Source organism: Chiloscyllium punctatum, chromosome 34, assembly GCF_047496795.1.
Source record: "Chiloscyllium punctatum isolate Juve2018m chromosome 34, sChiPun1.3, whole genome shotgun sequence".
NCBI classification, from domain to species: Eukaryota; Metazoa; Chordata; class Chondrichthyes; order Orectolobiformes; family Hemiscylliidae; genus Chiloscyllium; species Chiloscyllium punctatum.
The window spans coordinates 55,309,318-55,324,472 of NC_092772.1; the positions used below are offsets into that span (position 1 = coordinate 55,309,318).

The 15,155-nt window shown below is 55.7% G+C and overlaps 1 protein-coding gene across 2 annotated transcripts in view; it reads right to left on the reverse strand.

The window, feature by feature from the left end:
* Positions 1-15,155, reverse strand: part of cadm4 (cell adhesion molecule 4) — a 238,940-nt gene that overhangs the window by 70,358 nt on the left and 153,427 nt on the right. For both annotated transcript variants that reach the window (XM_072553562.1, XM_072553563.1), the window contains exon 3: positions 11,689-11,841. In XM_072553562.1, coding sequence (XP_072409663.1) covers positions 11,689-11,841 — 153 coding nt within the window. The remainder of the gene's footprint in view (positions 1-11,688; positions 11,842-15,155) is intronic.

Sequence of the window (15,155 nt, forward strand, 5' to 3'; positions counted from 1 at the left end):
ACAAACACTATATCTCTGACATGCAGTACTCCCTCAGCACTGACCCTCTGACAGTGTGGCGCTCCCTCAGCACTGACCCTCCGACAGTGCGGTCCTCCCTCAGCACTGACCCTCCGACAGTGCGGTCCTCCCTCAGCACTGACCCTCCGACAGTGCCCCACTCCCTCAGCACTGACCCTCCGACAGTGCAGCACTCCCTCAGCACTGACCCTCCGACAGTGCGGTCCTCCCTCAGCACTGACCCTCCGACAGTGCCCCACTCCCTCAGCACTGACCCTCCGACAGTGCGGCACTCCCTCAGCACTGACACTCCGACAGTGCGGCACTCCCTCAGCACTGACCCTCCGACAGTGCGGTCCTCCCTCAGCACTGACCCTCCGACAGTGCAGCACTCCCTCAGCACTGACCCTCCGACAGTGCCCACTCCCTCAGCACTGACCCTCCGACAGTGCCCTCTCCCTCAGTACTGACCCTCCGACAGTGTGGCACTCCCTCAGCACTGACCCTCCGACAGTGCGGTCCTCCCTCAGCACTGACCCTCCGACAGTGCGGCACTCCCTCAGCACTGACCCTCCGACAATGCGGCACTCCCTCAGCACTGACCCTCCGACAGTGCGGCACTCCCTCAGCACTGACCCTCCGACAGTGTGGCACTCCCTCAGCACTGACTCTCCGACAGTGCGGCACTCCCTCAGCACTGACCCTCCGACAGTGTGGCACTCCCTCAGCACTGACCCTCCGACAATGCGGCACTCCCTCAGCACTGACCCTCCGACAGTGCGGCACTCCCTCAGCACTGACCCTCCGACAGTGTGGCACTCCCTCAGCACTGACTCTCCGACAGTGTGGCACTCCCTCAGCACTGACCCCCCTGACAGTGCGGCACTCCCTCAGCACTGACTCTCCGACAGTGCGGCACTCCCTCAGCACTGACCCTCCGACGGTGCGGCACTCCCTCAGCACTGACCCCCCCGACAGTGCGGTACTCCCTCAGCATTGACCCTCTGACAATGTGGCACTCCCTCAGCACTGACTCTCCTGCAGTGCCACATTGGAGCATTCATATTGCCACTCTAAACTCACAAATGGTTAATTCAGCTATTTAAACCTGGTATGGAAATCTGCAGCACAGAAAAAGGGCATTCTGTCCTTGGTCTGGCATGAGGCTCGATTTCGCCCATTTGTTTTCTCGTTAGTGCTACACTGCCCGTTCCATCCCTCCAGCTCTTTTACCCCACTCTGACGAATGTGCTTTGTCTGTCTGGGGCCCCCATGGCAAATGGAAGCCAGTTACCTCTCCGTCTCTGGAGGCAACAATGGAGGGAGAGCTATCCCAGCTTGCACTGCAGTAGCAAAAGGGCTGTATTAAAACCTCCCATAGGGAACAAGTGTGAGACAGCAAGAGAGAAAGACAATTTGGAAAACAAGTATTGGAGAGGGATTTAAGGAGAGCATATTTTAAACATTTGGCAGGTTTAAATAATTAATAAAATAATAAAGCCTACCTTAATGACCTTTACAATGTTATGGAGTGCAAATTAAATTATGCATGTGAAGTGCACTCGATTAGAGTGAGATTGTGGTTAAGGGTTCAAACAGGTTTATTCGATAATATATTTATTTATTAATAAATTCAATTATTGTTTGAGTGCCTGACAGAGAGAATGTATGCTTCCCTCAACTGCTTGTTATTGAGTGTTAATTGCAAAGATGCATAATGATGTTGGATGATTCTGAGTCATTAAGAGACACCGCTGTTCCCTTTAACACGTATCCACCATCAATAGGAAAAGCAGGGAATCCTTTGGGTATTTACTTCGTTCGAACTGGGAACAAAGGGGACATATCTCAAAGAATTCCACATCCCCACACTGCTATAATTATCAGTAATTCAGTAGGCAGGTTACTGCAGAAGGAGTGCCGCACTGTCGGAGGGTCAGTGCTGAGGGAGCACCGCACTGTCGGAGGGTCAGTACTGAGGGAGCACCGCACTGTCAGAGGGTCAGTGCTGAGGGAGGGCTGCACTGTCAGAGGGTCAGTACTGAGGGAGCACCGCACTGTCGGAGGGTCAGTGCTGAGGGAGCACCGCACTGATGGAGGGTCAGTACTGAGGGAGTGGGCACTGTCGGAGGGTCAGTGCTGAGGGAGCGCCGCACTGTCGGAGGGTCAGTACTGAGGGAGCGCCGCACTGTCAGAGGGTTAGTGCTGAAGGAGTGCCGCACTGTCGGAGGGTCAGTACTGAGGGCGCACCACACTGTGGGAGGGTCAGTGCTGAGGGAGTGCCGCACTGTCAGAGGGTCAGTGCTGAGGGAGTGCCGCACTGTCGGAGGGTCAGTACTGAGGGAGCGCCGCACTGTCAGAGGGTCAGTGCTGAGGGAGGGCTGCACTGTCAGAGGGTCAGTACTGAGGGAGTGCAGCACTGTTGGAGGGTCAGTGCTGAGGGAGTGCAGCACTGTTGGAGGGTCAGTGCTGAGGGAGCGCCGCACTGTCGGAGGGTCAGTACTGGCTGTGCTGCAGCTTTGGATGGTCTCAGGTGTTGAAAGGCACTAGAGAAATGTAGTTCCTTCTTTTAAATCCCGATGGGGGAGCACGAATTCAGGTTTGCTGAAATGTGGAACATATCGGAGGGTTTTCCTGTCAGCCCTCATCTTTCCCGAGGCTGATGCTCCCAGCTTCCCCAATTTATTGAGGAATTGAAATCCCTTATTGCTCCACTCACCGATCTTTGCTCTGAAAGGCTTTCACTGTCTTCCCATAGCTTGGAGCTTAGTTTTACTGTCAAGGGGATCTCTCAACTGTTATATGGTCACAATGCTGGGTGGGGAGGTGTGAGTGACAGAGGATATCCTGAGGACAATCAGATGGGCTGAGTGGACTGGAGTCACACTGTCATTTTAGTGTTACAGAATTCTCCCCTTGCTCCGTGCTGCTGCAAGAACACGGTCCCCAGCTGCTGAAATATGTTAGTGCTCTCATTCCTAATCTCCTCCGCACACCAGCAGAAGCTAATTACTGTTAAACCAATCTTGGGCCTTTTCTCTGTCAGGCTCTGTCACTTCCCCCCTCCCCTCAGGCGATGAGGATTTCTCATTTCCACTGATGTTCAATGTGGCCTCGCTGCTTGCTCGACTTCATGAAAGATTCGATTTCCAGGCAAGAGCCCCAAGTCCAAACATTCAACCCTGAGCTCATCGACCTCCAGAATTTCATCATTAACCCCCCACCCGTCCCTATCTCTGTAATCCCCTCCAGCCCCTACACCCCCTCCCTATCTCTGTAACCCCCTCCAGCCCCTACACCCCCTCCCTATCTCTGTAACCCCCTCCAGCCCCTACACCCCCTCCCTATCTCTGTAACCCCCTCCAGCCCCTACACCCCCTCCCTATCTCTGTAACGCCCTCCAGCCCCTACACCACCTCCCTATCTCTGTAACCCCCTCCAGCCCCTACACCCCCTCCCTATCTCTGTAACCCCCTCCAGCCACTACACCCCCTCCCTATCTCTGTAACCCCCTCCAGCCACTACACCCCCTCCTTATCTCTGTAACCCCCTCCAGCACCTACACCCCCTCCCTATCTCTGTAACCCCCTCCAGCCCCTACACCCCCTCCTTATCTCTGTAACCCCCTCCAGCCCCTACACTCCCTCCCTATCTCTGTAATCCCCTCCAGCCCCTACACCCCCTCCCTATCTCTGTAAAACCCTCCAGCCCCTACACCCCCACCCTATCTCTGTAACCCCCTCCAGCACCTACACCCCGCCCAATCTCTGTAACCCCCTGCAGCCCCTACACCCCTCCCTATCTCTGTAACCCCCTCCAGCCCCTACACCCCCTCCCTATCTCTGTAACCCCCTCCAGCCCCTACACCCCCCTCCCTATCTCTGTAACCCCCTCCAGCCCCTAAACCACTCCCTATCTCTGTAACCCCCTCCAGCCCCTAAACCCCTCCCTGTCTCTGTAACTCCCTCCAGTCCCTACACCCCTCCCTATCTCTGTAACCCACTCCAGCCCCTACACCCCCTCCCTATCTCTGTAACCCCCTCCAGCCCCTACACCCCCTCCCTATCTCTGTAACCCCCTCCAGCCCCTACACCCCCTCCCTATCTCTGTAACCCCCTCCAGCCCCTACACCCCCTCCCTATCTCTGTAACCCCCTTCAGCCCCTACACCCCCTCCCTATCTCTGTAACCCCCTCCAGCCCCTACACCCCCTCCCTATCTCTGTAACGCCCTCCAGCCCCTACACCACCTCCCTATCTCTGTAACCCCCTCCAGCCTCTCCATCCCTCCCTATCTCTGTAACCCCCTCCAGCCCCTACACCCCCTCCCTATCTCTGTAATGCCCTCCAGCCCCTACACCCCCTCCCTATCTCTGTAACCCCCTCCAACCCCTACACCCCCTCCCTATCTCTGTAACCCCCTCCAGCCCCTATACCCCCTCCCTATCTCTGTAACCCCCTCCAGCCCCTACACCCCCTCCCTATCTCTGTAACCCCCTCCAACCCCTATACCACCTCCCTATCTCTGTAACCCCCTCCAACCCCTATACCCCCTCCCTATCTCTGTAACCCCCTCCAACCCCTACACTCCCTCCCTATCTCTGTAACCCCCTCCAGCCCCTACACCCCCTCCCTATCTCTGTAATGCCCTCCAGCCCCTACACCCCCTCCCTATCTCTGTAACCCCCTCCAACCCCTACACCCCCTCCCTATCTCTGTAACCCCCTCCAGCCCCTATACCCCCTCCATATCTCTGTAACCCCCTCCAGCCCCTATACCCCCTCCCTATCTCTGTAACCCCCTCCAGCCCCTATACCCCCTCCCTATCTCTGTAACCCCCTCCAGCCCCTACACCCCCTCCCTATCTCTGTAACCCCCTCCAGCCCCTATACCCCCTCCCTATCTCTGTAACCCCCCTCCAGCCCCTATACCCCCTCCCTATCTCTGTAACCCCCCTCCAGCCGCTATACCCCCTCCCTATCTCTGTAACCCCGTCCAGCCCCTAAACCCCCTCCCTATCTCTGTAATCCCCTCCAGTCCCTACACCCCCTCCCTATCTCTGTAACCACCTCCAGCCCCTACACCCCCTCCCTATCTCTGTAACCCCCTCCAGCCCCTACACCCCCCTCCCTATCTCTGTAACCCCCCTCCAGCCCCTACACCCCCTCCCTATCTCTGTAACCCCCTCCAGCCCCTACACCCCCTCCCTATCTCTGTAACCCCCTCCAGCCCCTACACCCCCTCCCTATCTCTGTAACCCCCTCCTGCTCCTACACCCCCTCCCTATCTCTGTAACCCCCTCCAGCCCCTACACCCCCACCCTATCTCTGTAACCCCCCTCCAGCCCCTACACCCCCTCCCTATCTCTGTAACCCCCCTCCAGCCCCTACACCCCCTCCCTATCTCTGTAACCCCCTCCAGCCCCCACACCCCCTCCCTATCTCTGTAACCCCCTCCAGCCCCTATACCCTCTCCCTATCTCTGTAACCCCCTCCAGCCCCTATACCCCCTCCCTATCTCTGTAAACCCCTCCAGCCCCTATACCCCCTCCCTATCTCTGTAACCCCCTCCAGCCCCTATACCCCCTCCCTATCTCTGTAACCCCCTCCAGCCCCTATACCCCCTCCCTATCTCTGTAACCCCCCTCCAGCCCCTACACCCCCTCCCTATCTCTGTAACCCCCTCCAGCCCCTATACCCCCTCCCTATCTCTGTAACCCCCTCCAGCCCCTATACCCCCTCCCTATCTCTGTAACCCCCTCCAGCCCCTACACCCCCTCCCTATCTCTGTAACCCCCTCCAGCCCCTACACCCCCTCCCTATCTCTGTAACCCCCTCCAGCCCCTACACTCCCTCCCTATCTCTGTAACCCCCTCCAGCCCCTACACCCCCTCCCTATCTCTGTAACCCTCCCCTGCTCCTGACAGCTCTCTGAGAACTCTCTGATCCTCCCATTTTGACCTTTCTAACATTCGCTCATTCCCATTGCAGCTTACCCTGTTGCATCCTGCCCCCCCCCTTCCCCCCGCTCATGTCTACATCGTGAAGCAGTTATTATTGTCTTTCACAAGGTGTGGGCCCAGAATTTATTGCCTCATCCCTAACTGCCCGCCCTTTGAGAAGGTGGGGGTGAGCCCCCTTCTTGAACCTCTGCAGTCCATGTGCTGTGGGTAGACCAACAATGTCCCTGAGGGAGGGAGTCCCAGGATTCTGACCCAGGAAGGAACGGCCGATATATTTCCATGTCAGGAGGGTAAGGGGCTCAGAGGGGAACTTGCAGGGGGAGGGTGTTTCCATGTACCTGCTGCCTCTTGTCCTTCTAGATGGAAGTGGCCGTGGGTTTGGAAAGTGCTGCCTGAGGATCCTTGGTGAGTTTCTGCAGTGGGTCTTGTAGCTGGTACACACTGCAGTTACTGAGGGTCGGTGGGGGGAGGGAGGGGATGGTACACATTGCTGTTACTGAGGGTCGGTGGGGGGAGGGAGGGGATGGTACACACTGCAGTTACTGAGGGTCGGTGGGGGGAGGGAGGGGATGGTACACACTGCAGTTACTGAGGGTCGGTGGGGGGAGGGAGGGGATGGTACACACTGCAGTTACTGAGGGTCGGTGGGGGGAGGGAGGGGATGGTACACACTGCAGTTACTGAGGGTCGGTGGGGGGAGGGAGGGGATGGTACACACTGCAGTTACTGAGGGTCGGTGGGGGGAGGGAGGGGATGGTACACACTGCTGTTACTGAGGGTCGGTGGGGGAGGGAGGGGATGGTACACACTGCTGTTACTGAGGGTCGGTGGGGGGAGGGAGGGGATGGTACACACTGCTGTTACTGAGGGTCGGTGGGGGAGGGAGGGGATGGTACACACTGCTGTTACTGAGGGTCGGTGGGGGGAGGGAGGGGATGGTACACACTGCTGTTACTGAGCGTCGGTGGGGGGAGGGAGGGGATGGTACACACTGCTGTTACTGAGCGTCGGTGGGTGGAGGGAGGGGATGGTACACACTGCTGTTACTGAGGGTCGGTGGGGGGGGAGTGGATGGTACACACTGCTGTTACTGAGGGTCGGTGGGGGGGAGGGAGGGGATGGTACACATTGCTGTTACTGAGTGTCGGTGGGGGAGGGAGGGGATGGTACACACTGCAGTTACTGAGGGTCGGTGGGGGGGAGGGAGGGGATGGTACACACTGCTGTTACTGAGTGTCGGTGGGGGAGGGAGGGGATGGTACACACTGCTGTTACTGAGGCTCGGTGGGGGAGGGAGGGGATGGTACACACTGCTGTTACTGAGGGTCGGTGGGTGGAGGGAGGGGATGGTACACACTGTTGTTACTGAGGGTCGGTGGGTGGAGGAAGGGGATGGTACACACTGCTGTTACTGAGGGTCGGTGGGGGAGGGAGGGGATGGTACACACTGCTGTTACTGAGCGTCGGTGGGGGAGGGAGGGGATGGTACACACTGCTGTTACTGAGGGTCGGTGGGGGGAGGGAGGGGATGGTACACACTGCTGTTACTGAGCGTCGGTGGGGAGGGAGGGGATGGTACACACTGCTGTTACTGAGGGTCGGTGGGGAGGGAGGGGATGGTACACACTGCTGTTACTGAGGGTCGGTGGGGGGAGGGAGGGGATGGTACACACTGCTGTTACTGAGGGTCGGTGGGGAGGGAGGGGATGGTACACACTGCTGTTACTGAGGGTCGGTGGGGGGAGGGAGGGGATGGTACACACTGCTGTTACTGAGGGTCGGTGGGGGGAGGGAGGGGATGGTACACATTGCTGTTACTGAGTGTCGGTGGGGGAGGGATGGGATGGTACACACTGCAGTTACTGAGGGTCGGTGGGGGGGAGGGAGGGGATGGTACACACTGCTGTTACTGAGGCTCGGTGGGGGAGGGAGGGGATGGTACACACTGCTGTTACTGAGGGTCGGTGGGTGGAGGGAGGGGATGGTACACACTGTTGTTACTGAGGGTCGGTGGGTGGAGGAAGGGGATGGTACACACTGCTGTTACTGAGGGTCGGTGGGGGGAGGGAGGGGATGGTACACACTGCTGTTACTGAGGGTCGGTGGGGGAGGGAGGGGATGGTACACACTGCTGTTACTGAGGGTCGGTGGGGGAGGGAGGGGATGGTACACACTGCTGTTATTGAGTGGCGGGGGGGGAGGGAGGGGATGGTACACACTGCTGTTACTGAGCGTCGGTGGGGGGAGGGAGGGGATGGTACACACTGCTGTTACTGAGGATCGGTGGGGGGAGGGAGGGGATGGCACACACTGCTGTTACTGAGGGTCGGTGGGTGGAGGGAGGGGATGGTACACACTGCTGTTACTGAGGGTCAGTGGGGGGAGGGAGGGGATGGTAGACACAGCTGTTACTGAGGGTCGGTGGGGGAGGGAAGGGATGGTACACACTGCTGTTACTGAGCGTCGGTGGGGGGAGGGAGGGGATGGTACACACTGCTGTTACTGAGGGTGGGTGGGGGAGGGAGGGGATGGTACACACTGCTGTTACTGAGGGTCGGTGGGGGGAGGAAGGGGATGGTACACACTGCTGTTACTGAGGGTCGGTGGGGGAGGGAGGGAGGGGATGGTACACACTGCTGTTACTGAGGGTCGGTGGGGGGAGGGAGGGGATGGTACACACTGCTGTTACTGAGGGTCGGTGGGGGAGGGAGGGGATGGTACACACTGCTGTTACTGAGGGTCGGTGGGGGGAGGGAGGGGATGGTACACACTGCTGTTACTGAGGGTCGATGGGGGAGGGAGGGGATGGTACACACTGCTGTTACTGAGGGTCGGTGGGGGGGAGGGAGGGGATGGTACACACTGCTGTTACTGAGGGTCGGTGGGGGAGGGAGGGGATGGTACACACTGCTGTTACTGAGGGTCGGTGGGTGGAGGGAGGGGATGGTACACACTGCTGTTACTGAGGGTCGGTGGGGGAGGGAGGGGATGGTACACAGTGCTGTTACTGAGGGTCGGTGGGGGAGGGAGGGGATGGTACACACTGCTGTTACTGAGGGTCGGTGGGTGGAGGGAGGGGATGGTACACACTGCTGTTACTGAGGGTCGGTGGGGGAGGGAGGGGATGGTACACACTGCTGTTACTGAGGGTCGGTGGGGGGAGGGAGGGGATGGTACACACTGCTGTTACGGAGGGTCGGTGGGGGGAGGGAGGGGATGGTACACACTGCTGTTACTGAGGGTCGGTGGGTGGAGGGAGGGGATGGTACACACTGCTGTTACTGAGGGTCGGTGGGGGAGGGAGGGGATGGTACACACTGCTGTTACTGAGGGTCGGTGGGTGGGAGGGAGGGGATGGTACACCCTGCTGTTACTGAGTGTCGGTGGGGGGTGGAGGGGATGGTACACACTGCTGTTACTGAGTGTCGGTGGGGGGTGGAGGGGATGGTACACACTGCTGTTACTGAGGGTCGGTGGGGGGAGGGAGGGGATGGTACACACTGCTGTTACTGAGGGCCGGGGGGGGAGGGAGGGGATGGTACACACTGCTGTTACTGAGCGTCGGTGGGGGGAGGGAGGGGATGGTACACACTGCTGTTACTGAGGGTCGGTGGGGGGAGGGAGGGGATGGTACACACTGCTGTTACTGAGTGTCGGTGGTGGGAGGGAGGGGATGGTACACACTGCTGTTACTGAGGGTCGGGGGGGAGGGAGGGGATGGTACACCCTGCTGTTACTGAGCGTCGGTGGGTGGGTGGGAGGGGATGGTACACACTGCTGTTCCTGAGCGTCGGTGGGTGGGTGGGAGGGGATGGTACACACTGCTGTTACTGTGCGTCGGTGGGGGGAGGGAGGGGATGTTTGTGGGTATGGGGCCAATCCAGCGGGGGGCTGCTCTGTCCCTGGATGGTGTCGAGCTTCTTGAGTGTTGTTGGAGCTGCACCCATCCAGGGGCAAGTGGGGAGTATTCCCTCACCCTCCTGCCTTGGGCCTTGTCGATGGTGGGACAGGCTTTGGGCGGAGTCAGGAGGGGAGTTACTCGCTGCAAGATTCCCAGCCACTGACCTTCCTTCATAGCCACTGTGTTTACGTGGCGAGTCCCGTTATGAGTGAGGATGGTAAATCAATTCTCACAGACAACCGCACCGGAGCCATAAGTGATGAACTGAGTATGTCTGAGCATGTGCTGACACAGACACACAGACACACATGTGCACACACTCACACACACAGACTGGCATAAAACTACAGACACACACACACACATTCAGACACAAACACACACACACACACACACACACAGACACAAACACACAGACACAAACACACACACACACACAATCAAAATTAAGCATTTGCAATAAACAACAATATCCCCTCTGGATATTATTGCAATCATTGAGTAGTCTGTAAATTGGGATGTATGCAGAGATGGTGCCAATTACCACAAACAGTCATTGAATGTACAATTCGGAAACAGACCCTTCGGCCCAACTCGTCCATGCCAACCAGCTATCCTAACCTAATCTAGTCCCATTTGCCAGCACTTGGCCCATATCCCTCCAAACCCTTCCTCTTCATGTACCCATCCAAATGCCTCTTAAATGCTGTAATTGTACCAGCCTCCACCACATCCTCTGGCAGCTCATTCCATACACGTACCACCCTCTGGGTGATAAAGTTGCCCCTTAGGTCCCTTTTCGATCTTTCCCCTCTCACATGTAACAGGCTGGAGGAGGAGAGGGCTGAATGGCCTCCTGTTCCTATGCAAAAGGTTTCCTCCCTGACCTTTCCCATCTCCCAGCACAGCCAAACACAGAGCAACTGAACACCAAAGGAATCTGGGATGTTCCTGCGAGAGATGGTCTCAGTGAGGTCGATACGATGTTCAAGGGGATTGACAGCGTGGAGGGCGTGAACCCATGGTTGGGGGGTGGGTGGGGGATAATCCAGAACAAGAGCTCGTCGTTTTAGGGTAAGGCCGATTTAAACCAGAGATAAGAAGGGGTGGTTTCTCCTAAAGGGTGGGGAGTCTGAGAGATTGTCTCCCCCTCCCCGCTCCACAAGTGCAGTAGAGACTGGGACACGGAGTATAGTTAAGGAGGAGATGGATGGGTTTTTAATCAGTAACAGGGTTGGACGGTTATGGGGAATGGTCAGGGACGTGCAGTTGAAGCCCAGATGAGATCATCCACGATGGTACTGAATGGGGTAGCAGGCTGGAGGGGCTGAATGGCCTACTCCTGCTCCCAGTTCTCATGGTTTGTTTCTGCCTGTCGTTACATTCATTGTTTGTGAATGGCCTCATCTGTCACTGTATAGCAGGTTCCCCAAGGGGGATGAATGGCCTCCTTATCCTGTATGACAGTCTGGAGGAGAGGGGCTGAATGGCTTCCTGTTTCTGTGTAACAGGGTCGGGGGGGGGGGGTGAATGGCCCTCTCCTGATCCTATGTAACAGGCTGGAGGAGGAGGGGCTGAATGGCCTCCTGTTCCTATGCAACAGGCTGGAGAAGGAGGGGCTGAATGGCCTCCTGTTCCTATGCAACAGGCTGGAGAAGGAGGGGCTGAATGGCCTCCTGTTCCTATGCAACAGGCTGGAGAAGGAGGGGCTGAATGGCCTCCTGTTCCTATGCAACAGGCTGGAGAAGGAGGGGCTGAATGGCCTCCTGTTCCCGTGTATACTTGGCGCATGTACCTTGTGTGCCATGGTCTCTGACAGTCACTTACCCAGCACTGTTACCACGGCAACCTGGTGGTGCGTATCTTCAGAGTACAGCTGACAGTAATAGCCTCCCTCATCTCTGACGCGAATATCCGACAGGGCAATCCGTAACTGCTTTTGGGTGAAGGAGACCAGCTGAAATCGTTCGTCTTTCAGTGCTGAGGGATAGAACAGATAGCGAGAGAGAGAGATGTCAGACATCGTACACAATTCACAAACCATATTCTCTTACCCTGTAATCCTGGTTCAGGCAGTGCTTGGTCTCAACAAACATCATCCAATAATGATTTGTCAGTGATATCATCGCTGGTGTATGGTTTTTGGGTCAAACTGTATGGCACAGTCAGAGTGATGTCCCCTAACTTAGCTCACATGATAAATATCACAAATAACTGGGATCTGGTTGAGACAGATATGTTGGAGTTTATTTACAACATGATTGACTTGCATTGCTATAGTATTGCAGACTTACAAAGCATCTGGGTTCCCTACATGACGTTTTGTCATGTGGGTTTAAGGTCACACTTGGATGGTGTGGGTCCAAGGCAAGAACTATCTTCAAGTTTAGACTTCTGTGGACTCCTGTCTGTTAGCACAATGTACAGGGAAACACGGTAATCTGAGATCTACAAGGAACTTAACTGTATATTATTAAGAGACTTGAATCGACGTTCTTGTAATTTTCCACCTTTGATGTATCTGACTAATTCTGCCCTCGCTGTGCTACTTATACCCTATGGGAAGGTTCGACAAGGTTGCTCTGAAAGTCCGAAAGTCGTTTCACAACCCCTTGTCAGGCCCGCACATAAAACCAGAAAGTGCTGGAGATAGAAGTCTGACAAACATCTGTTTTTCTCTCTCTGCAGATGTTGCCAATCCTGCTACGTATCTCCAGCGCATTCTGCTTTTATTTCAGCGTCCTCAGTACTGCCCTCCTGCTTTGTTCGTTCATGGGATGAGGATGTCTCTGGCTCGGCCCAGCACTTATTACGCATCCCTAATTACCCAGCGGGCAGTTGAGACTCAACCACGTCGCTGTGGGTCTGGAGTCACACGTAGGCCCAGACCAGGAAAGGATGGCAGTTTCCTTCCCTGAAATAGATGAGTGAACCCGATGGGTTTTTCCAACGAGCAACAATGAATTTATGGTCATCATTAGACTCTTACTTCCAGATTTTAAAAAAAAAATTGAGTTCAAATTCCGCCAGCTGCCATGCTGGGACTTGAACCCAGGTCACCAGAAGATGACCAGGGTCTCTGGATTAATAGTCTATATCACTAAGCCATCACCTTCCCAGTTCGCATTGCCCACGTGCAGCGAATCAGTGAGGCACATAGCACTAGTTTCTTGACACAAAGCGAGGGATTGTGAGTCGGGTGGAAATATCAATGCAGGAACATTCTCTCATTGGGTGGGAAGGTGGCTCAGAATCCTGGAATTCGCTCCCTCAGGGATATTGTGGGTTTACCTCATAGCGCCAGGGACCTGGGTCGCTTCCAACCTCGGGGAACTGTCTGTGTGGAGTTTACAACTTCTCTGGAGATGTGCAGGTTAGGGTGGATTGGCCATGCTGAATTGTCCCAGAGTGTCCAGGGATGTGCAGGTTAGGGTGGATTGGCCATGCTAAATTGTCCCATAGTGCTCAAGGATGTGTAGGTTAGGGTGGATTGGCCATGGGAAATTGTCCCATAGTGCTCAAGGATGTGTAGGTTAGGGTGGATTGGCCATGCTAAATTGTCCCATAGTGCCCAGGGATGTGCAGGTTAGGGTGGATTGGCCATGCTAAATTGTCCCATAGTGCTCAAGGATGTGTAGGTTAGGGTGGATTGGCCATGCTAAATTGTCCCATAGTGCTCAAGGATGTGTAGGTTAGGGTGGATTGGCCATGCTAAATTGTCCCATAGTGCCCAGGGATGTGCAGGTTAGGGTGGATTGGCCATGCTAAATTGTCCCATAGTGCCCAGGGATGTGTAGGTTAGGGTGGATTGGCCATGCTAAATTGTCCCATAGTGCCCAGGGATGTGCAGGTTAGGGTGGATTGGCCATGCTAAATTGTCCCATAGTGCCCAGGGATGTGTAGGTTAGGGTGGATTGGCCATGCTAAATTGTCCCATAGTGCCCAGGGATGTGCAGGTTAGGGTGGATTGGCCATGCTAAATTGTCCCATAGTGTCCAGGGATGTGCAGGTTAGGGTGGATTGGCCATGCTAAATTGTCCCATAGTGCCCAGGGATGTGTAGGTTAGGGTGGATTGGCCATGCTAAATTGTCCCATAGTGCCCAGGGATGTGTAGGTTAGGGTGGATTGGCCATGCTAAATTGTCCCATAGTGCCCAGGGATGTGCAGGTTAGGGTGGATTGGCCATGCTAAATTGTCCCATAGTGCCCAGGGATGTGCAGGTTAGGGTGGATTGGCCATGCTAAATTGTCCCATAGTGCCCAGGGATGTGTAGGATAGGGGCATTAGTCAGGTGTAATTATAGGGTCGTAGGGGAATGGGTCTGACTGCGTTACCCTTTGGGGGGTCAGTGTGGACAAGTTGGGCCGAAGGGCCTGTTTCCACACTGTAGGGATTGCAGGATTGTATGAGCGAGTGTCACTCCATTAAAGGGACACTCTCTGTCGCGTGAAACGGAAAGTTTCTCTCACCCCGTGCTGTGCCGAACACAAAACTGATTAGGGAAATTTGTCTTGGCATTTCATTTGAGAAACAGGAGTGCTCTGTCTGGAGGGTCAGTGTGGAATTTGGAAGGACGAGAGGGGATCGTTTTGAAATGTATCCATTTCTGCCAGAGGTTCCCAGGGTGGTCGCAGGGATGAAGTTCCCACGATTGGGAAGACCAGAACCAGAGGAAACAGTCTGAGGACAGAAAGGAAGAGGGACACTGTCACCCAGAGAGAGGTGACCCTGTCGAATTCTGTGCCACAGTCAACTGTGGACGTGAACTCACTGAAAAGAGGTTTAAGGGAGAAATAGATGGGGGTTGGCTGTATCAATGGGCAGAGAGACAGAGACAGAGAGAGAGAGAACGGGAATATGGAATTCAGGAACATCCTCTCCCTCCCTCACCGAAGTGTATCCTGCCATCACAGTACAGTTCCTTCACAAATGGGCAGACCATAATAGGGTCACCCACGAGAGTGTCAGTATCTCTGACACGACTGTTCACACCTGTCAGCCCGGTCTCCCTGCTTGGAACAGGTTAACATCCCCAATCAGGGAACTCATATTCTATCAGGTCCACTTGGCTGATCTCATGACAGTCACTACTCCAGCAACACCCAAGTCCACTGAATGAATTAAACTAAGTTGATGGAGAGAGAAATTCCAAACAAAAGGGAAAACAGGATCAACTTCCAGTACACCACAGTTAGGGACTGCCATACCGTCAGAGGGTCAGTGCTGAGGGAGTGCCGCACTGTCGGAGGGTCAGGGCTGAGGGAGTGCTGCACTGTCAGAGGGTCAGGGCTGA